General features: G+C 43.3%; 1 protein-coding gene across 8 annotated transcripts in view; it reads left to right on the top strand.

The window, feature by feature from the left end:
- The window catches only part of LOC110490257 (dedicator of cytokinesis protein 4), a 146,289-nt gene extending 124,142 nt beyond the window's left edge, over window positions 1–22,147 (top strand). For 4 of the 8 annotated variants that reach the window (XM_036944557.2, XM_036944555.2, XM_036944553.2 and 1 more), the window contains 5 exons: window positions 4,707–4,816; window positions 5,043–5,115; window positions 6,737–6,856; window positions 8,061–8,122; window positions 19,647–22,147. In XM_036944557.2, the coding sequence (XP_036800452.2) occupies window positions 4,707–4,816; window positions 5,043–5,115; window positions 6,737–6,856; window positions 8,061–8,122; window positions 19,647–20,114 (833 nt within the window). In that variant the 3' untranslated portion in view covers window positions 20,115–22,147. The remainder of the gene's footprint in view (window positions 1–4,706; window positions 4,817–5,042; window positions 5,116–6,736; window positions 6,857–8,060; window positions 8,123–19,646) is intronic. The other 4 variants (XM_090200376.1, XM_090200375.1, XM_090200374.1 and 1 more) reach the window with 1 other exon arrangement.
- The last annotated feature ends 1,740 nt before the right edge of the window (window positions 22,148–23,887 follow it).

Below are 23,887 nucleotides of genomic sequence, written 5' to 3'. Positions count from 1 at the left end.
GCAAATTTGCAAAAGGGAATCTTGTGTTTCAGTGTCGAAGTCCCTGACCAAACGCATGCCGAAGCTGCTACGGCTTGGAATGTCAACCAGAGGGGGCCTCCAGTTGAAACCAGGGTCCCTCTAAATATCCCTATTAAAACTGTCTATTGGCCAGTCCTCCTCCTCTTACAACGGAGCACATCATAAACATTTAACGCATTAAAAGAAACACCAAAGAATTGGTTGCTTACAGCTCCATACCATGTATGAGCTGCCGTGTGTTCTCAACAGATGCGTTAAGGCCCTCTTACCGCCTTCCACGTTGTAAATATTGGTCAACACGTAGGACATTTGCGCGGTGCTTCTACTTGTTGTCTAACATTTGACATTTGATGAAGGCAGAGACTATTTAATTGTATAATAGAAACAATCTTGAGGCAAGCAGCTGCAGGGAAGATCTATCTCTGATTTCACGGGGAAGAACTCCAAGAGTAAAATGTTACATGCCCCTTATATAAGTGGAAGGTGATGATACAATCATATAGTTTATGCAAGAGTTATTTAATGCAAGCAGCCGTTCCGGAACACAATGGCCTTGTGTCAGGGTGCAGACATATCAGGACTCAATGAAAAGGCATGACAATCACAGTCCAACACAGAACATATCCCCTTGAGAAGTTACAACAGCTCACCCCAAATTCTGCCACCACAATGACAACACTGCATATAATTGTGATAATGTACTGATATGTGATTTAAATGGGATTTTAATTGATTATGCATGGCTTTCGTTCCTTTTGTTTCCATAAGAGTCATTCTAGGGGACGGCTATCGGACATTAGCATAAGATGGAAACATCCGTGGGACGATTGTTTGTTCAATGTGTCAATGTGTTTGTACTTGTCCCTATCCAAAATCAACCAAACGACAAAAGAGATGAAAGTAGACAGACAGAAAGAAAGCGTGAGGAGAGAAATGTGATGTAGTTAGATTGGTGAAAACAAAGGATTGTTTGATTGAGAAATGCAAGATGAAATGGAGAGACAAAGGACATCTTGAGAGGGCGCATTGTTGATTACGCCTGTGAACCAATAGAGGATGTCTCGGAGTCCTCTGAGAAGCTTTTAACCACAGCCAGGTTAGGAGGTTCTTTAGAGGATTGCTCAGACACTCTCATGTGACACTCCCATGTGTTTCTGCCTGATGCAGATCATATGCATAAGAATACATGGAGAGATTTCTGGATGCCTATACATTCCTCTTGGCATCCTGTGCAACCAGAAGGACCCCTATAAAGCCACTGCCAGGACCATAAAGTGTTTAGAGAAGTACAGCAAACTGAACTGCCTGTAAGATCGCTCATCTCATTCCCATATGATGTCCATTCTAAAGCTAATTGCCATATAATGTGTAATGGAAAAGGGTGTGTGCGTGTGTGTGCGTGTGTGTGTGTGTGTGTGTGTGCGTGTGTGTGTGTGTGCGTGTGTGTGTGCGTGTGCGTGTGCGTGTGTGTGTGTGTGTGTGTGTGTGAGAGTCAGTTTATCCCTGGAATGAGTGTCTGGTGCCACCACAGTGTGACAGCCAGCCCAGCAGGGCAGGTATTTTATGTGCTGAGGTTAGTGAAGTGGAAACAGCCAGGGTGGAGGATGTGGAACGGGGAGCTGTTGGTTGGTCGATAGTTGTTGACTACCAGCTTCTATGCTCGTTTATTTGTGTGTCTCGCTCGTCTAACAAGACCACCTTTTGAACTTGTTTTTTTGTGTCATCATTGGTTTAACACCTATTCTCACACTCCCTCCCTCTTCCTTTCCCTCTGTCTCTCGCTCTCTCTCTCCAATAAAACAAATAACACAACGCCTCTCCCCTATCTGATCTAGGTAACCTAGTTAAAGCATATTTATAATGTAACTTCATCGTACTGCTACGGTTGGATAGAGCGAGGCCCTAACTCCACTCCTTCTCCCATCTCCTTGCGTCTCTCTCCATCACTCATAATATCTAACAAGGAGAGTGAGGGTAGGAAGAAAGAGGAAACGACAATGCATGTTCTGTCTGAATGTCTCAAGTCTGCCCATTAGGCATTTTAAAACACTTCCTTCTTTCCTTATTATGATAAGCGTCTACTTCCTACTATTAACTGTCAGTTTAGGGATCCGATTGCTGCTGGTCAGATTAGCACACCCGTAAATAGCTAATGTTACACCGCAAGTCAGATGGCTCGTTGCTGAAAATGCTGCATGTTCAAAATGAGAACCAGCTAACACTAGCTAGCAAAGATAATGGATATGCTGACAAGATACAGTACGTGTCTTCCGCCCTAACAATAATTGTCCACAAAGTGGCACGGTGGGCTGTAACTCCTTTGGATTGGTGGATACATTTCATAATTGTAATCATTTTTAGAATCTTCGATGAGGGTTGATTACACAACCGCCTGTATTCAATGGAGTGAGATGCTATGCTACTAGCCTCATGCCATGAATATGCATGCAGTGGAGTAAAAGTATTTAGTCAGCCACCAATTGTGCAAGTTCTCCCACTTAAAAAGATGAGAGAGGCCTGTAATTTTCTTGATAGGTACACATTGTAGGATTTTTAATGAATTTCTTTGCAAATTATGGTGGAAAATAAGTATTTGGTCACCTACAAACAAGCAAGATTTCTGGCTCTCACAGACCTGTAAACTTCTTCTTTAAGAGGCTCCTCTGTCCTCCACTCGTTACCTGTATTAATGGCACCTGTTTGAACTTATCAGTATAAAAGAGACCTGTCCACAACCTCAGTCACACTCCAAACTCCACTATGGCCAAGAGCAAAGAGCTGTCAAAGGACACCAGGAACAAAATTGTAGACCTGCACCAGGATGGGAAGAATGAATCTGCAATAGGTAAGCAGCTTGGTTTGAAGAAATCAACTGTGGGAGCAATTATTAGGAAATGGAAGACATACAAGACCACTGATAATCTCCCTCGATCTGGGGCTCCACGCAAGATCTCACCCCGTGGGGTCAAAATGATCACAAGAACGGTGAGCAAAAATCCCAGAACCACACGGGGGGGACCTAGTGAACGACCTGCAGAGAGCTGGGACCAAAGTAACAAAGCCTACCATCAGTAACACACTACGCCGCCAGGGACTCCTGGAGTGCCAGACGTGTCCCCCTGCTTAAGCCAGTACATGTCCAGGCCCATCTGAAGTTTGCTAGAGAGCATTTGGATGATCCAGAAGAAGATTGGGAGAATGTCATATGGTCAGATGAAACCAAAATATAACTTTTTGGTAAAAACTAATCTCGTCATGTTTGGAGGACAAAGAATTCTGAGTTGCATCCAAAGAACACCATACCTACTGTGAAGCATGGGGGTGGAAACTTCATGCTTTGGGGCTGTTTTTCTGCAAAGGGACCAGGACGACTGATCCGTGTAAAGGAAAGAATGAATGGGGCCATGTATCGTGAGATTTTGAGTGAAAACCTCCTTCCATCAGCAAGTGCATTGAAGATGAAACGTGGCTGGGTCTTTCAGCATGACAATGATCCCAAACACACCGCCCAGGCAACGAAGAAGTGGATTCGTAAGAAGCATTTCAAGGTCCTGGAGTGGCCTAGCCAGTCTCCAGATCTCAACCCCATAGAAAATCTTTGGAAGGAGTTGAAAGTCTGTGTTGCCCAGCAACAGCCCCAAAACATCACTGCTCTAGAGGAGATATGCATGGAGGAATGGGCCAAAATACCAGCAACAGTGTGTGAAAACCTTGTGAAGACTTACAGAAAACGTTTGACCTCTGTCATGGATGCGACCCAGTCGTTCAGTCTTTTTGTTCTGTATCTATGGACGCGACCCAGTCGTTCATTCTAAATGTTCCATTGCCATACTGGCAACGTTCTTATCCTATGCTTGCTGGCTAGCCAACTACGACTAACTTACAGTCATGTGCAGACAGAATAACAACAAAGTAGCTACATTTGTTTAAGCTGTTTTCTAGTGACATTTATTTGGATACATCCATAGCAATGAGCTAATGAGGCACGATTTCGCCTGGCATAGAAAATGTGCTCTCTCGTTAGGACACGGTTCAGAGGAGCTAGCCAACAACACAGCTAACACAATAACTTCAAACTAAAGCTGGAAAGACTGCAAACTAGCTGCACTTAATTTCGTTTTACTTTTTTTCAATTGACATTTCTTTGTATGTATCCATAAAAAATGATTCATGAAACGCTGCGTCTCTCTCTCACGTCCTGACTCCCGACCCCTACACGTTCATTTCGATGGGACAGCTGGACATCGAATTTGAATATTGAAACAACGTTGCAAATGTCGGAGAGACAGACCGCAAGCTTTATACAAGTCTCCGCTATTGAAAACTAAATGTTAGTCCAAAAGAAATGTGAGATAATGTCTAGATGCTTTTTATAGTGGAGATCAGGTTGATAAATTGCCTGGCTGGGCTGATGAGACAGTGGATTGCGCAGTCAGATGGAACAGAGTAAAATAGGCATTTTAACATCATAGATTTAGCCGGTGGTAACTTGTGGAATATGGCCAATATACCACACCCCCTTGTGCTTTATTGCTTAAGTAATGTTTGAATCTGTGTAAGACTGTAATGTATTTGATAATGTTTTAAAATGAATGTACATGTTATGAGTTGGACCCCAGGAAGACTAGCTAATGCCAATAAAATCTACATCTAAATCTCTCCTCTCTCGTCACCTCTCCCACCAGGTTCTCCCCAGCTGCAGGACAAACACAAGCATTCCAGAGAGAACTCCTGCCTCTCTTCCAGGGAGAGACCCGTCAGTGCCATCTACCCCAATCCCCTGGACCCTGCACAGGTGAACACACACGAACAAATCAATAGACAAAGTATAGTTCTAATACCTTTTATTAACATCTCTGCAGTTTGAACCCAAAGAGCTGTTCAGCAAGCATGACATGTCACTCACAGTATGGATTTCTCAAAGTTAAGACTAAACCTGAACTCCACAAAGTCAAGATATCTTACTTTCCTTTATGGATTTTGCAGCTTCAGTATTGTGCTGTCTTGTTTGATTTTTCTAGAGGGCGACCCCTCATCAAATAGGTGACACCACACTACCCCGAAGTGATCCTAACCTTTCTGCACCAGACAAAGGTAAAACATGTCTCATTGTCTTGTATGTTATCTCATTCATTGTCTCCATCTCTCTTTACAGTACATGAGTGTATATCAGCCCAAAATCATTATAACACCAAAGTATCCTTGCCTATGTGCCGTACCAAGACACTAGCGTGCTGCTAAACAGTCGCTTCTCATCCTCCAGTCAGTCAAAGAGATCATAGCTATGGTCATCTGTCCGGACATGAGTGTAGTTGACAGACTGACCGGTGAGAGTGTGACAGACTTTGTCTGGAGAGTAGACATCTGCTTCAATGACAGCCTCTCCCCACGAGGTCTGTTCCCTCCCAGCTCCATCAGCATTCACAGGCAACAACAGACACGTGAGGAATCCCAAATGGCACCCTATTCCTTATAAAGTGCACTACATTTGACCAAGGGCCATGGGGCTCTGGGCAATTAGGGTGCCATTTGGGATACAGACACATTAAATTGATGCCTCTTATTTATTAATATCAGAATGTGTGAAAACATGTTTATTCCCCAAGGGTTGATGGGATATGCCTTTTCAGAAGGCTATGCATATGTATAAATGCATATGTGTCTGTTTTTTCTTATCCACAGATGTCCATTTTGTATATTTTGTATGTTATATAAGCGCTTTATATTTTTACATATTCCAGTGGGGCGGCATTTAAATCAAGTTTGGAAGGGCCCTTGTGTAATTAAAAAAAGCTCCGCTGTTTGATTGCTTTCTGTGAACTTCACTGAAGGTTAGAAGTTCAGGGAAAATGAACTCATGAAATTAGTATTTTATAGAAAATATTTTTAAAAAACAATGTCAAAACCACAAGCACAGCGGTGTGCCACTTGAAGGTGTATTCACTTAGCTCAAGTGGAAATGCACAAAGCACAGGAAGAGCACCTTCGTATTAACAGGAGAGAACAGGGCAGTGTTATTTTCAGTGGGATTTCTCTCACTGCATTCTTAACAGCACAGCGAGCGTTTAAGACCAACACGTGTCAGTTGCATGATATTCAGTACATAAGAAGATTGAGGTGTGGGTGATTAATAATAATAATTAATAATTTGGTGGGTGCTTGTATTTGTCCTATTTCACACATAAATTAATTAGTGTGTATTAATTGGAAATTCATTTTTGCATATCCCACTCTCTCTGAGACACCCTCGGAGAGCGGGGTCACACCCCAGGTCTGCCATTCAACGGGGATCATGGAGCAATTAGGATTAAGTGCCTTGCTCAAGGGCACATTGACCAACAAAAAAAAAATGTTCCACCTTGTCTGGGATTCTAACTAGTAACCTTTCGGTTACTGGCCCAACTCTCTAACCACTAGGCTATTTGCCACCCCAACAAATTTAAAGGTGCAGTCTGTCAACTTGCCATCTGACGATACTTTATATTTAGGCTAAGAAAATCTTGAAATGTAGTAACTGTGTCATAAATCATCAGTTACAACAACAGACACTAATCCCTACCTCTGTTATTACATTTCCTGTTATCCACTATGATTACATTTCTAATATAGATCTAGATTCTGGTCTACATCATCTGCTGTGTTCTGATGTGTTGTGTTGTAACCCAATGAGCAGTGATTGATGCATGTCTGTCTATATGTTTGTACACCAACGTAGTGAGACCCACCTTCAGTAGCTGGAGTCTAGACAGTGTAAAAGAGGTCAACAACACACAGTTCTCTGACACTGTGGGAAAGTTGCTCTGTCCCCCTGTCCCTCCTAGGCCACCATACCCAGGTAAACCAATCAGAACACTCGACCAATGAGGAATGGCACTAATACTTTCCCCCATCTTTTGACACCTGGTGCTTCCACCTGCTCTCTACCAGGGCCCGTTGTTACGCTGTCAACTCTCTGCTGTAAACTCAGCTGCTCTCTTCTGTTCCTCCTGGTTTGCTTCTATAAATAACTTCTCCTTCACACGATGTATACATACTGTAGAATACTGGTCTGTATTCTAGCCTGGGTTGCCTGTCTGTTTCTGCTCGAGCCAACGTGTTATTATCCTGCCAAAGGCAACCATCTAGCACTGTTGAGTACACAAATAGTCCAGTACCCAAGCGATTTATTCCTTCTTTGTTATTGTAAATAATAAATAAATACAATTCTTAACTGAATTGCCTAGTTAAATGAAGGTTTAATAATTGACTATCTGACCAGCTTTGGTCCAGGAGAAAAATCCTGAAACAATCTATATGATTGTCTTTGATGATTCCAGCTGAATCCCTATGTACAAATAAATTGGTCGTCATAAAGCTGTGAATCCTTTACTTTATGCATGTCTTTTATCTGAGGGGGAAACCAACAACAGCTTAGAGGATATATTTTTCCTCTGCTATGCCGCCTGCTACTCTAGAATCGTAACTATATATAATAACTGTAACCAGTTAGACTCAACTATACTATAAGCTTGTATAGATGAGCCTTCTCATTCAGGGGTTCATTCGATCCCACAACAGCAAGCCTACACACACGCAAACAGACACATGCAGCGCACAAACACGCATACAAACACATGCAGCGCACACATACACAAACATATACACACAGTGCACACACACACAAACATACACACACGTAGTGCACACAACTCCCACTTCTCAAGCCCTGAGCTTGACACTTCCAGTAAACTTAGACTTATGTTATTATATTTTTTGAGCTATATATTTATTTTGTGATTCACTAGAGCAGACTTGTCCCCCTGTTGTGGCGTTGAATTGAGTGTTTTGCCCTCCAAAGAGCAGCAGAGCAGCTGTTGGATGTATAAACAGCTTAGTGTTGACTAAGGACCCGCGGTTGTGTGATTTATTTGATTCATAGATGCCGAAGCCCTCAGCTGTGGAGGACTCACTCCAGTGTCCTTAAGTTGACTGGTCCAAAATGGTGGCAGGATTTAAACGTGCCCTCTTTTCTCTGTTTCTCTCTGGTTGACTGTCAACAGGCTCTTCAGCCAAGACCATAAGGTCGCAGTCCCCGGTCCCAACGTCCAGATCTCCACAAAAGGTTGGTGTTGTGTGTGTGGTTGCATTTACAGTTGAAGTCGCAAGTTTACATACACTTAGGTTGGAGTCATTGAAACTCGTTTTTCAACCACTGTACATTTCTTGTTAACAAACTGTAGTTTTGGCAAGTCGATTAGGATATCTACTTTGTGCATGACGCAAGTCATTTTTCCGACAATTGTTTACAGACAGATAATTTCCCTTAAAATTCACTGTATCACAATTCCAGTGGGTCAGAAGTTTACATACACTAAGTTGACTGTGCCTTTAAACAGCTTGGAAAATTCCAGAAAAGGATGTCTTGTTTTTGGAAGCTTCTGATAGGCTAATTGTCATCATTTGAGTCAATTGGAGGTGTACCTGTGGATGTATTTCAAGGCCTACCTTCAAACTCAGTGCCTCTTTGCTTGACATCATGGGAAAATCAAAAGAATTCAGCCAAAAATTGTAGACCACAAGTCTGGCAATTCTGGCAATTCTGGCAATTTCCAAATGCCTGAAGGTACCACATTTATCTGTACAAACAATAGTCTGCAAGTATAAACACCATGGGACCACGCAGCCGTCATACCGCTCAGGAAGGAGACGCATTCTGTCTCCTAGAGACGAATGTAGTTTGGTGCGAAAAGTGCAAATCAATCCCAGAACAACAGCAAAGGCCTTGTGAAGATGCTGGAGGAAACGGGTACAAAAGTATCGATATCCACAGTAAAATGAGTCCTATATCGGCATAACCTGAAAGGCCGCTCAGCAAGGAAGAAGTCACTGCTCCAAAACCGCAATAAAAAAGCCAGACTATGGTTTGCAACTGCACATGGGGACAAAGATTGTACTTTTTGGCGAAATGTCCTCTGGCCTGACGAAACAAAAATAGAACTGTTTGGCCATAATGACCATCGTTATGTTTGGAGGAAAAAGGTGGAGGCTTGCAAGCTGAAGAACACAATCCCATCCGTGAAGCACGTGGCTGGTAGCATCATGTTTTGGGGGTGCTTTGCTGCAGGAGGGACTGGTGCACTTCACCAAATAGATGGCATTATGAGGAGGAAAAGTATGTGAATTTATTGAAGGGACATCTCAAGACATCAGTTAAAGCTTGGTCGCAAATGGGACTTCCAAATGGACAATGACTCCAAGCATTCTTCTAAAGTTTTGGCAAAATGGCTTAAGGACAACATAGTCAAGGTATTGGAGTGGCCATCACAAAGCCCTGACTTCAATCCTATAGAAAATGTGTGATTAGTACTGAAAAAGCATGTGCGAGCAAGGAGGCCTACAAACCTGACTCAGTTACACCAGCTCTGTCAGGAGGATTGGGCCAAAATTCACCCAGGTTATTGTGGGACGCTTGTGGAAGGCTACCCAAAACGTTTGACCCAAGTGAAACAGTTTAAAGGCAATGCTACCAAATACTAATAGTCTATGTAAACTTCGACCCACTGGGAATGTGATGAAAGAAATAATGAAATAAATCATTCTCTCTACTATTATTCTGACATTTCACAATCTTAAAATAAAGTGGTGATCCTAACTGACCTTAAACAGGGAATTTTTACTAGGATTAGTGAAAAACGGAGTTTAACTGTATTTGGCTAAGGTGTATGTAAACTTCCGACTTCAACTGTATGTGCCCTCTGGTGTATGTCTGATGATGCTAATCTGAGTGGACTGTGCACTACAAATAGGGTCAAGAGGACAGCATGGGATCAGAACCCAGAGTCCTTCATTCCAGCAGTAGATGACTCATTTGATCCTGTTTGTGTGCATGCTTGTCTGAATGTGTGTGGGTTTGCGTACATACAGTGGGGAGAACAAGTATTTGATACACTGCCGATTTTGCAGGTTTTCCTACTTACAAAGCATGTAGAGGTCTGTAATTTTTTATCATAGGTACACTTCAACTGTGAGAGACGGAATCTAAAACAAAAATCCAGAATATCACATTGTATGATTTTTAAGTAATTAATTTGCATTTTATTGCATGACATAAGTATTTGATACATCAGAAAAGCAGAACTTAATATTTGGTACAGAAACCTTTGTTTGCAATTACAGATTTCATACGTTTCCTGTAGTTCTTGACCAGGTTTGCACACACTTCAGCAGGGATTTTGGCCCACTCCTCCATACAGACCTTCTCCAGATCCTTCAGGTTTCGGGGCTGTCGCTGAGCAATACGGACTTTCAGCTCCCTCCAAAGATTTTCTATTGGGTTCAGGTCTGGAGACTGGCTAGGCCACTCCAGGACCTTGATAGGCTTCTTACGGAGCCACTCCTTAGTTGCCCTGGCTGTGTGTTTCGAGTCGTTGTCATGCTGGAAGACCCAGCCACGACCCATCTTCAATGCTCTTACTGAGGGAAGGAGGTTGTTGGCCAAGATCTCACGATACATGGCCCCATCCATCCTCCCCTCAATACGGTAAGGTCGTCCTGTCCCCTTTGCAGAAAAGCATCCCCAAAGAATGATGTTTCCACCTCCATGCTTCACGGTTGGGATGGTTTTCTTGGGGTTGTACACATCCTTCTTCTTCCTCCAAACACGGCGAGTGGAGTTTATACCAAAAAGCTCTATTTTTGTCTCATCAGACCACATTACCTTCTCCCATTCCTCCTCTGGATCATCCAGATGGTCACTGGCAAACTTCAGACGGGCCTGGACATGCACTGGCTTGAGCAGGGGGATCTTGCGTGCGCTGCAGGATTTTAATCCATGACGGCGTAGTGTGTTACTAATGGTTTTCTTTGAGACTGTGGTCCCAGCTCTCTTCAGGTCATTGACCACATCCTGCCGTGTTGTTCTGGGCTGATCCCTGACCTTCCTCGTGATCATTGATGCCCCACGAGGTGAGATCTTGCATGGAGCCCCAGACCGAGGGTGATTGACCGTCCTCTTGAACTTCTTCCATTTTCTAATAATCGCGCCAACAGTTGTTGCCTTCTCACCAAGCTGCTTGCCTATTGTCCTGTAGCCCATCCCAGCCTTGTGCAGGTCGTCTACAGTTTTATCCCTGATGTCCTTACACAGCTCTCTGGTCTATGCCATTGTGGAGAGGCTTGGAGTCTGTTTGATTGAGTGTGTGGACAGGTGTCTTTTATACAGGTAACGAGTTCAAACAGGTGCAGTGAATATAGGTAATGAGTGGAGAACAGGAGGGCTTCTTAAAGAAAAACTAACAGGTCTGTGTTAGTTGGAATTCTTACTGGTTGGTAGGTGATCAAATACTTATGTCATGCAATAAAAGGCAAATTAATTACTTAAAAATCATACAATAGGATTTTTCTGGATTTTTGTTTTAGATTCCGTCTCTCACAGTTGAAGTGTACCTATGACAAAAATTACAGACCTCTACATGTTATGTAAGTAGGAAAACCTGCAAAATCGGCAGTGTATCAAATACAGTGGGGCCAAAAAGTATTTAGTCAGCCACCAATTGTGCAAGTTCTCCCACTTAAAAAGATGAGAGTAATTTTCATCATAGGTACACTTCAACTATGACAGAAAAATCTAGAAAATCACATTGTAGGATTTTTTATGAATTTATTTGCAAATTATGGTGGAAAATAAGTATTTGGTCACCTACAAACAAGCAAGATTTCTGGCTCTCACAGACCTGTAACTTCTTCTTTAAGAGGCTCCTCTGTCCTCCACTCGTTACCTGTATTAATGGCACCTGTTTGAACTTATCAGTATAAAAGACACCTGTCCACAACCTCAAACAGTCACACTCCAAACTCCACTATGGCCTTGACCAAAGAGCTGTCAAAGGATACCAGAAACAAAATTGTAGACCTGCACCAGGCTGGGAAGATTGAACCTGCAATAGGTAAGCAGCTTGGTTTGAAGAAATCAACTGTGGGAGCAATTATTAGGAAATGGAAGACATACAAGACCACTGATAATCTCCCTCGATCTGGGGCTCCACTCAAAATCTCACCCCGTGGGGTCAAAATGATCACAAGAACGGTGAGCAAAAATCCCAGAACCACACGGGGGGGACCTAGTGAACGACCTGCAGAGAGCTGGGACCAAAGTAACAAAGCCTACCATCAGTAACACACTACGCCGCCAGGGACTCAAATCCTGCAGTGCCAGACGTGTCCCCCTGCTTAAGCCAGTACATGTCCAGGCCCGTCTGAAGTTTGCTAGAGAGCATTTGGATGATCCAGAAGAAGATTGGGAGAATTTCATATGGTCAGATGAAACCAAAATATAACTTTTTGGTAAAAACTCAACTCGTTGTGTTTGGAGGACAAAGAATGCTGAGTTGCATCCAAAGAACACCATACCTACCTTGAAGCATGGGGGTGGAAACATCATGCTTTGGGGCTGTTTTTCTGCAAAGGGACCAGGACGACTGATGAAACGTGGCTGGGTCTTTCAGCATGACAATGATCCCAAACACACCACCCGGGCAACGAAGGAGTGGCTTCGTAAGAAGTATTTCAAGGTCCTGGAGTGGCCTTGCCAGTCTCCAGATCTCAACCCCATAGAAAATCTTTGGAGGGAGTTGAAAGTCTGTGTTGCCCAGCAACAGCCCCAAAACATCACTGCTCTAGAGGAGATCTGCATGGAGGAATGGGCCAAAATACCAGCAACAGTGTGTGAAAATCTTGTGAGACTTACAGAAAACATTTGACCTCTGTCATTGCCAACAAAGGGTAAATAACAAAGTATTGAGAAACTTTTGTTATTGACCAAATACTTATTTTCCACCATAATTTGCAAATAAATTCATTAAAAATCAATTTTGTCTGTCATAGTTGAAGTGTACCTATGATGAAAATTACAGGCCTCTCATCTTTTTAAGTGGGAGAACTTGCACAATTGGTGGCTGACTAAATACTTTTTTTGCCCCACTGTACTTGTTCTCCCCACTGTACATTCCTGCTTGTATGTGGTACATGGTTTATGTATTTTTGCACGTATGTGTCCATCTTTGAGTGTGTGGTTACTGGGCTGTGACAGATGACACTGATCCGGGTTGGCAGTACAGTGGCCAACCAGCCCAGCTAAACAGCATCTTCTCACCACTAAACCACTCACACTCACACACACACACACAATTTCACGAGTTTAAGTACCAGGCATTAACATGGGTTTACAATATTTATTGAGGAAATGGAATGTATGTTAGAATGATGATTCAGGAGGGGAATGAGAATGGACCGGATGAAGTCGAGGGCTGCAGCTGAAGGATCCAAGGTGTGGACTCTGTAGGGTTTGGCTTTGAGTCTCAGGCAGACATCATCGCCAGGCCGTGGTAGACGGGCTGCTGTGGTGATGGCAATCACTACTAGGAGATCCTTGGAAGAACCTAAAAGATACTAGATAGAAGGTAGAGAAGGAGCAATGCAAGACTTCAAAAGGCTAGCAACAACACGCAACATGGACTGCAGAACAGAGAGGTATCTGAGTAGCAGCTGATGCTTGCGGAGTTGCTAGGGAGCTGCATTCAAGGCAACAGGTTAAAGTGTTGCATTCAAGTCTGGTCCTCTCGCCTGAATTTTTGTTAATTCTTAACACCATAAAAAAAACTCCAGCTCCCTCTGGATGTACCCAGAGGAAGAGCCTCTTCATTATATATCCCTGAACCTGGTACAACTACATGTATTTATAGTTCTCTCCATATTTTATGGAACAACTGCCCTGTACCTTTTCTAGAATCCTTCATGGGTTGTGGGCTGGCTGCTGGTGAAGATATGGTGTTGAGGCCCAGGGAACTTTGTATGTACACTGCATGATCAAAAGTATGTGGACCCCTGCGTGTCGAACATCTCATTCCAAGATCATGGGCATTTAATATGGAGTCGGTCCCCCCTTTGCTGCTATAACAGCCTCCACTCTTCTGGGAAGCTTTACACCACTCCAGCCGATGCTTGGGATTACGCATGGTGATCTTAGGCTTGTGTGCGGCTGCTCGGCCGTGGAAACCCACTTCATGAAGCTCCTGACGAAAGGTTATTGTGCTGATGTTGCTTCCAGAGGCAGTTTGGAACTCGGTATTGAGTGTTGCAAACTAGGACAGACATTTTTTTTACCACTTTTTTCACCAGAACGGTGGTCCCGTTCTGTGAGCATGTGGCCTACCACTTCAAGACTTAGCCATTGTTGCTCCTAGACGTTTCCACTTTACAATAACAGCACTTTCATTTGACCAGGGCAGCTCTAGCAAAAAAATGTAAAACTTGTTGGAAAGGTGGCATCCTATGATGATGGTGCCACGTTGAAAGTCACTCAGCTCTTCGGGTAAGGCCATTCTACTGCCATTGTTTGTCTATGGAGATTGCATGGCGGTGTGCTAAATTTTATACACCTGTCAGCAACAGGTGTGGCTGAAATAGACGAATCCACTGTACACATACTTTTGTGTATGTAGTGGTATATATTGGTATATCGGTATATCTTCTTTCCACCAATTGATTGGTCAAAATGTTTAAAAGTATTTTTCCATATATAGATAGACACACCCTATGTGTTTGAATAACATTAACTAGAAATGCACCGAGCTTGTCTGATGCTTCAAGCACCATGTTTGATTAAATAATTAAGACACACAAATGACTCAAGAAAGAGCTGGTGGTCATATTGTGTAAAAAAAAAAAAATGACAGCGAGTGCCTGTGTAACTGGCTCCTGTTTTCTCTTTCTCCTCCCCCTACTGCAGAGAAAAGGCTCCACAGCACAGCAAGTGTTTATTGCGCTGTCCATGCTGAAGCTGTAACATCATGTCAGCCCTTTCGTTTTTTTCTTGTTTCTGACTGAAAAGTTCTGTTACCGAAATTCCTGATTTGTTTAACTATTTATGGTATAGGGGACGGTTGCGTCCCACTTGGGGAAAAAAAACTGGTAAAATGCAGCGCGGCAAATTCAAAAAATTATATAAAAAGCAAACTTTCATTAAATCACACATGTAAGATACTCAATTAAAGCTACGCTCGTTGTGAATCCAGCCACATGTCAGATTTTAAAACGTTTTTCGGCGAAAGCATAAGAAGCTATTATCTGATGATAGCACAACAGTAAACAAAGAGAGTAGCATATTTCAACCCTGCAGGCGCTACACAAAACGCTGAAATAAAATATAAAACATGCATTACCTTTGACGAGCTTCTTTTGTTGACACTCCAATATGTCCCATAAACATCACAATTGGTCCTTTTGTTCGATTAATTCCATCCATATATATCCAAAATGTCCATTTATTTGACGCGTTTGATCCAGAAAAAAACAGCTTCCAAAAAACGCAACGTTACTACAAAATATTTCAAAAGTTGCCTATAAACTTTGCTTAAATATTTCGAACTACTTTTTGTAATACAACTTTAGGTATTTTTAAACGTTAATAATCGATCAAATTGTAGACGGGGCAATCTGTATTCAATACAGCAAGTAAACAAACCATGCTCCTTTTTACGTCTTGCGCAACTCTCCTCTGGGTTTTGCCTGCTACATAAGTACTGTTATACTCAGACATGATTCAAACAGTTTTAGAAACTTCAGAGTGTTTTCTATCCACATCTACTAATAATATGCATATCTTAAATTCCTGGCATGAGTAGCAGGAAGTTGAAATTGGGCACGCTATTTATCCAAAAGTGAAAATGCTGCCCCCTATACCTTTTTTCTCCCCAATTTCGTGGTATCCAATTGTTTTAGTAGCTACAATCTTGTCTCATCGCTACAACTCCCGTACGGGCTCGGGAGAGACGAAGGTTGAAAGTCATGCGTCCTCTGATACACAACCCAACCAAGCCGCACTGCTTCTTAACACAGCACCATCCAACCCGGAAGCCAGCCGCACCAATGTGTCGGAGGAAACACCGTGCACCTGGCAACCTTGGTTAGCGCGCACTGCGCCCGGCCCGCCACAGGAGTCGCTGGTGCGCGATGAGACAAGGATATCCCTACCGGCCAAATCCTCCCTAACCCGGACGACGCTAGGCCAATTGTGCGTCGCCCCACGGACCTCCCGGTCGCGGCCGGTTACGACAGAGCCTGGGCGCGAACCCAGAGTCTCTCTGATGGGTCTCACAGCTGGAGTCTCACAGCTGGCGCTGCAGTACAGTGGCCTTTACCACTGCGCCCTTGCCCCCTATACCTTAAGAGGTTATTAATTAAACATGACAAATTCCTTCATCCCGTGGCTCTTTTTTACGTGAAACACGTTAGCATCTCATGCATGAGGCCAAAAGGGCCTGACCTATAGCCTATCATAATCACATAAATAAATTGGTTATAACAAACTCGGAACACAATACGTGACAGCAAAATGGATGCGGAAGACATGAAAAACTCCAAATGTGAAAATGTTTACTGGTGGCTCAGGAGGGAAACGGGAAGTCAGATCTGTTGAAGACATTTGACTTAGTTGTGGAAACTACGGGAGATCAAGAAAAGGGAGTGTATAGGAGCAAGCATTGCGTGAGTATGTGAACGAACGAAGGGGTGATTGATAGACACAGTAGCCTATTGACAAACAGGTGCTGTTAGATTACAATATATTTTTTTCTGCCTGTTTGGAATAGTGTAAACAACACAAAATAATACATTCCAAGAAATACCAGTCTGTTCTAAAATATTTTTTTACAGGCCTTTATTGCACCATAGCAAAGATTAAAAACAGACGAATCTGTGAAATTGCTTTATCCAACATTTAGCCGTTGCATGACGCTTGGTGCTCACGGAATCAGTAGGCTATTAAACAAACACTCAAACAGGCAACAGAAGCGAGATCTGTCTTATTTCTGTAGATAGAAACTCAGCAAAAAAAAGAAACGTCCCTTTTTCAGGACCCTGTCTTTCAAAGATGATTAGTAAAAATCCAAATAACTTCACAGATCTTCATTGTAAAGGGTTTAAACACTGTTTCCCATGCTTGTTCAATGAACCATAAACAATTAATGAACATGCACCTGTGGAACGGTTGTTCCACAGATACTAACAGCTTACAGACGGTAGGCAATTAAGGTCACAGTTATGAAAACATAGGACAATAATATACTGAAAAACACCAAAAGAAAATGCCCAGAGTCCCTGCTCATCTGCGTGAACATGCCTTAGGCATGCTGCAAGGAGACATGAGGACTGCAGATGTGGCCAGGGCAATAAATTGCAATGTCCGTACTGTGAGACGCCTAAGTCCTTGCCGTGGCAGACCACGTGTAACAACACCTGCATAGGTTCGGTACATCCAAACATCACACCTGCGGGACAGATAAAGGATGGCAACAACAACTGCCCGAGTTATACCAGGAACGCACATCCCTTCATCAGTGACTGTCTGCAATAGGCTGAGAGAGTCTGGACTGAGGGCTTGTAGGCCTGTTGTAAGGCAGGTCCTCACCAGACATCACCGGCAACAACGTTGCCTATGGGCACAAACCTACTGTCCCTGGACCAGACAGGACTGGCAAAAAGTGCTCTTCACTGACGAGTCTCGGTTTTGTCGGATTCGCGTTGATCGTAGAAGTAGTGAGCATTACACCGAGGCCTGTACTCTGGAGCGGGATCGATTTGGAGGTGGAGGGTCCATCATGTTCTGGGGCGGTGTGTCACAGCACCATCGGACTGAGCTTGTTGTCACTGCAGGCAATCTCAAAGCTGTGCGTTACAGGGAAGACATCCTCCTCCCTCATGTTGTACCCTTCCTGCAGGCTCATCCTGACATGACCCTCCAGCATGACAATGCCACCAGCCATACTGTTCGTTCTGTGAGTGATTTCCTACAAGACAGGAATGTCAGTGTTCTGCCATGGTCAGCGAAGAGCCCGGATCTCAATCCCATCGAGCATGTCTGGGACCTGTTGGATCAGAGGGTGAGGGCTAGGGCCATTCCCCCCAGAAATGTCTGGGAACTTGCAGGTGCCTTGGTGGAAGAGTGGGGTAACATCTCACAGCAAGAACTGGCAAATCTGGTGCAGTCCATGAGGAGGAGATGCACTGCAGTACTTAATGCAGACTTTTACTTTTCATATTGACCCCCCCTTTGTTCAGGGACACATTATTCCATTTCTGTCAGTCACATGTCTGTGGAACTTGTTCAGTTTGTCTCAGTTGTTGAATCTTGTTATGTTCATACAAATACTTACATAAATTAAAGGTAGTTGACAGTGAGAGGACTTTTTTTGAGTTTATATGGATGATTTCTAAAGACATTTAACAGTTAGGCTATAGACCTAATTAAGTTGGGGTTTCCTCTCTCCTTACTTCTTATACAGTTAGGCTAAGGCAAGGGCTGTCTCCTTGTCTCTGCTGCTGCGTCATCCACCGCAACTCCAATATGCTGGTTCATTTTGCTGTTATGCACATGGCAACATAGGGAATCATCTTGCACCATGAAAATATTTGTTAAAAATTGTGACTACTTGACTAAAGAGAACTTGGTCGACCAACATCCTATCGTCCAAACAATTGGCCAGATGACTAAGTGGGGTCAGAGCTAATGTGTGCGTGCGTGCTTGCCTGACAATACCTGCCTGCCTGTGTGTGTGTGTGTGTGTGTCAATGGTGTGTACATGTGCATCTCTTTCTGTTCTTCTGTTAATGCTGATGAGTGTTCTGGCAGTGATTTGAATGTCTGTGTGCTATATGGTTTCCCTGTTGGTTGTCAGGCAGTATTGAACCACAGTTGAATTATCTTCCCCCTCTATGTCGTCTCATGTTCTCATCCACATTGGCTCTCGCCTGTCAGATAACTCTGCTAATGAGCCATTTATTATCTAGCACCAGTCTGCATGTGTCTAGGCAGTTTAGAAGGAGTGACATTTTAACAGGCTTTTACAAACCTGCATTGATGAAGTCTTGTTTTGTGTTAGAAAATCAAATACAGTTCTTTGCACTGGCAGTTTTTTGTAAGTGAGGCACAAACAGCAACACAAATACAACGCTGTGTGTGCGTGCGTGCGCGCGTGTGTGAGATAATGGGGCCTGTTGGCGGTCTGCTGTGGGGTCTTCTTTGATTGTACTGTGAGGGGCAGCTCAGCGCTCTAGGCCTTTGAGATATGTGGGGAATGTTAATATATCAAGGAGCATTTAGCTTCAGTCTTGCTGAGGGAAGTTATATTCACGTAACTTCTCTCAACAAGACTGAAGCTAAATGCTCGTCACACTGACGTACTGTAGCGTACATAACAGATCAATTGTCCTCTCCACTGAATCCAATTAAGTGTAACAAGATATAACAGTATTTCCATGTCATTTCTCCGAAAACATTTTGACAACGTATTGGATTCCTCATGATGGAACTGCCACATGTTGTGTTTCTCTGTCTCAGTACGCACTGACATATGATGAGGTGGGAAAAGCAGTGTGGCACTGTCACTTTGTCTGGTGTCTTTATGGTTACGCTTCATAGGCTTTATTGTTCCTTTATGCTATACCTCATTAGGCTGTGAAGCACACATGTGCAGTCTTAAATAGACTGGTACCCTCTCTGTTTGAGCTATGGTGGTTGGTTCTCCGTTTCTGATTGGTTCTCTATTTCTGTTTGGTCCTCTGATGGTCTCTCTGTTTCTGTCTCTCCATAGAGTTCACTGCCGCCCTTCACGCCCTCACCCACTGAGTGCCAGTCGGCTGGACTGGTGTCCAACTCGCCCGTCCTCTCTGGTAGCTATAGCAGCGGCATCTCCTCCATGAGTCGCTGCAGTGTGTCCGAGGCGTCGGGCACCGAGGCAACCACTGGAGACCACCCCGCCCACCAGGGGCCCACCATGCCCAACTCGGTCTCCTCGGGCTCGGACGAGCTCATCCGCCGCGAGAACAAGACGCCGCCGCCCTACAGCGTGTACGAGCGCACCAACCCTCGTCGGCCGGTTCCCCTGCCCCACAGTCTCTCCATCCCTCCCAGTGTGGATCCCCCGGCCCTGCCACCCAAGCCCCACCAGCAACGCACTAGCAGCATGAAGCTGGTCCCAGCATCGGACCCTCGCAGGGCCGACGGGGTGCCCCACGTCCCCAGACCCAGACCTCTCCCCAGGAAGGTCTCCCAGCTATAGGCTGGGTGAGGACCTACAACCCTTGTGGGTTGATGGGTGACACCACTGGCGCGTTTTGCACTTTTTACACTGTCTTCTCTTCAGTTTGGTAATCCCAGGCTCTGCCCAAGACAGACTCACGACTCTTGAGTCTGTCTCATTGTGAAGATCTTTTTTCGAAAGGGCTTTGCATTGACTGACGTTGTCATTCCGCACTTTTAGCTCCAGTACAGTAGGTGCCACGCGGTAAATTGCTACGTTTATCAGAAGAGAAATGAACACAACAAACTTAGGTATTGATTTTTAGATTTCTGATAGATGTAATAGTCCCAATATGTATATATTGGTTATATATAAGAAGTGTTTTGCCTTAAGTATTGGAAAGAGTCTTCTATCCATGAGTCTTGCACGTTTTTGAAGTACACTGTACTTTTCTATATGGCTGACTGGTGCTAGAGGTCTCATGCATATGCATTTCAGTTTATGGTGGTAGCTGAGGGTGTGTTCACATACATCCACGTGGTACCGGAAACAGGAAGCAGAGATTTCCCTATTTGGCCATTTCTTTTCATTGTCATGACCATTTGAAAAGTACTGTATAGCTAAAATCAGTGCCCCGGTTTTATTCTTGGTCAGTAATAGAACATCCCTTTCTCGTAGGAATGGAGAATTTGTGGTCGTAACAAGTCACTCAGAAATACACCCCCTTCGTGAGGGTTCTTCAAACTCGACTCTAAGACATAAAGAGCTCCTTTCGTCTTTGAAATCCCCTTTGGTCAATGCACATAGTTCTTGCATTTGACATGTGCCACTAAATTGTATGTCGTTCTAAGTAAATAAACTGGAGGCCATTGCTGTCAAGAGGGGGCCAGAGATGTGGACACACCCTAACCCTGCTGCATGAAGTGTAGTATGTATGTATGTGATGGTGGATCTTTGGGGTTTACCAAGTATTGTGCCAAAGGACGATGTACTGTATGTATGCTGTAACGGCAAAGTAGGAATCCTGAACCTGGAAACACTCCATTGACTAGACAAGCTGATCTTGTACTAGCCCACAATGAAAACAACCGACTTTTGAGACAAATCCAGTTATTTAGATAAAAAGTCTTTGTGTGGGGGGGGGGGGGTAAAAATGGCAACTGTTACAAGTAACGAATGGTTGGTTATATGATATTAGCACAAATGAGATTGACTACGTTAGCAGTGGTTACATTACCAAGGACTCCAACTCTTAAAATGTTAACCTCTGACCACAATGGGCATTTGAAGTGCAGTATGTATTGTAGAAAAGATGTCCTCTATTTGCCGCTCAGTGAATTGCCAGCAACTCGTACACACACACACACACACACACACACACACACACACACACACGAGGGCTGCTGTTCTATTCTTTTTTTGAATCTTTTTCGAAAACCTTTTCAACTATTCATTGTATAGTCACGCTTGTACAGTACAGCCGAGTTAGTTTGAGGTGATCTCTCTTGTGTTTGACATACAGTACCTGGTGGACAGAGTGTACTGGTATTGAGTCCTACGGTGTCTAGGCAGTCTTCACGTCAGGTGGTTTCCTGTCAGTGTTTTATGAAGAGAAGACAACACTGTTTTTGTAATAAAATCCCCTTCTTTTTTTTAATTGCACGAAATATTGATAACTTAATTCAGTACAACGGTTTTCACAATTAACTTGGGTATGTTTCACTTTTCTATGGTTAATTTCCTTTTTAATTTGTTGCAATTTTTTTTTCATCAAATATTCACATGAATCAGTACTTGAGAAATTGTAAATTATATAATGATGAGATTGTTGTACGTATGCCAAATATACTACCTTTGTGTATTACTATTATTGTAAATATTGTGTTTTTAACAAAATGTAGCTAATACACATTTACAGCTTTGAATGTTGGAACAGCAAATTATTGTTATAAATGTCACAAAAAAATGGTGTTTTAGTGAGTGTAGAAGTCTATAGAGTAATGCATATCTACACCTACAGTAAAACATTTACATGCTCAACTGCCCTATGTAATAAAAAATGTTTTGCTCAAGCTTACCTTTAAATCATTCCCAGCTCTAACCTGCTAAAGACAATCCATCGATAGGTACTTCTATAATAGTTGCACTGTACAGTACATGTGTCCAGCCATGTTTGCTGAATTGTTATAGTGATCTTCTGTGTACTCTAACGTTACGCGATTCAGGATCAGCTTCGTGTCATCAAAGTCATTCCCACACAAATTCAACGATAATCACCTACTGTGGGCGCTCAAGATGATGTAATTGTTTATGAGGAACTGGTGCGTGATCAGGTAAGACGATGTGCGCACATGGGGGAAATATTCCTTGAAAACCGAACACATCTAATGAATGTCTCCTCTTTAGTCTGCTAGGTGGGTGGGGTGGGCCGGGATAATGGCACTCTTCCTAACGTCACATCACCGCCAAGAGGAGTACCCTCCACCGGATCAGATAGACGCAGTAATTGTGTCTGAGGCTGGTAATTTGACAGTGTTTAATCGTGTCAGAAATGAATTTCCTCTAATCCTGAAGACTTCTCGGAAGAGAGAACACGTATCGGGGTACCGGAGGAGCGATTAACGTGCCTCCGTTCTGGAACCCAGGAGAATGGGTTGTCAGTCCAACCCTCAATGGGCTTGTCAATCATCCTCACATTCAGCTTTCACTAGCAGGAAGGAAGCTGTGTTTCATTCATGGACTGAAAAACGGTCTCAGCAGGGTCGGGGGAAGGGTTTAATCATTATGTACAAAACTTTTTTTGCGGATGCAAAAACTAGACATCCTGTGTTTAAGTGAAAATAGCTTCATTCTATCTGAGCTAATAGCTCGAAGGCAAGACTGCAAATTATATTTAAATGTTGTTAACTTGTGTGGCTTCCAATAATCACTATAACATAACACCCATACATTTTAACAATGCATCATTCAAACTGTGGTCTAACTCTGCAGAACAATTTATCTGCGTTATTTGGATGCTAAACATCCGACATTGAAAAGTGTTCCATGGGTGCTAAAAATGAATTAGCGAGGGAAGGCAGGTTTTAATTTAACCTTGCCTCGGGCACATTTTGAATAACACACAACCCGAGAGAAGCCCTTGGTGTTTTTCTCTCTGTGCTAAATCTCCCTGGGATAAGAAAGCTGGAGCAATCCGACGGTGCACTGAGATCCGGCGTTTCAGAGAGGAGGGAATTTTCAAAAGAACCTCTGAATAATTGATCTGCTTTTTATCCGTCTTATTTTCTATATCAACTTTGCTGTGCTCCTGGCTTATGGGGATTTACCTGACAGCTTCAAGTGCTCTCTTTTTTTTTTCATTCCAGAATGAGTGAAGTTACATTTTTAGTGTGTGTTGTTCTCAGTGGAAGAGTATTGTCTCCACTATGTAGGGATTTACCTGTCAGTTTCAAAGGGTTCGGCTGTTAAGGACGCGTGTGTGTGTGTGTGAGAGAGAGAGAGAGAGAGAGGGGGGGGGGGGACTATCAGTTTGTGACTTACTCATCCAGATAAATGAATGTTTGTGCATAGAGTGGCTTCGCTGAAATGGCCAATGCAATTATAAAGGCATTACTTGTCAAATTGAGTACACAATACCAACACGCCTGCTGAAGAGTCCATACCGTAGTCCTAGAGAACACGTGAAGGTCTTCGATTAGATCATACAGAATCGGCAACCATGGGAATCCGTTGGGAGTGCAGTGCTTCGTACAGCACAAGGACCACGCTAAATGGACTTTGATTGGTAAATGACCAGTAAAAACAGCCCAAAG

This window comes from Oncorhynchus mykiss, chromosome 15 (assembly GCF_057628025.1).
Source record: "Oncorhynchus mykiss isolate SJ-2025 chromosome 15, ASM5762802v1, whole genome shotgun sequence".
NCBI classification, from domain to species: Eukaryota; Metazoa; Chordata; class Actinopteri; order Salmoniformes; family Salmonidae; genus Oncorhynchus; species Oncorhynchus mykiss.
Note: the sequence above shows the minus strand (reverse complement) of the source record. Positions and strands in the feature narration are given on the sequence as shown.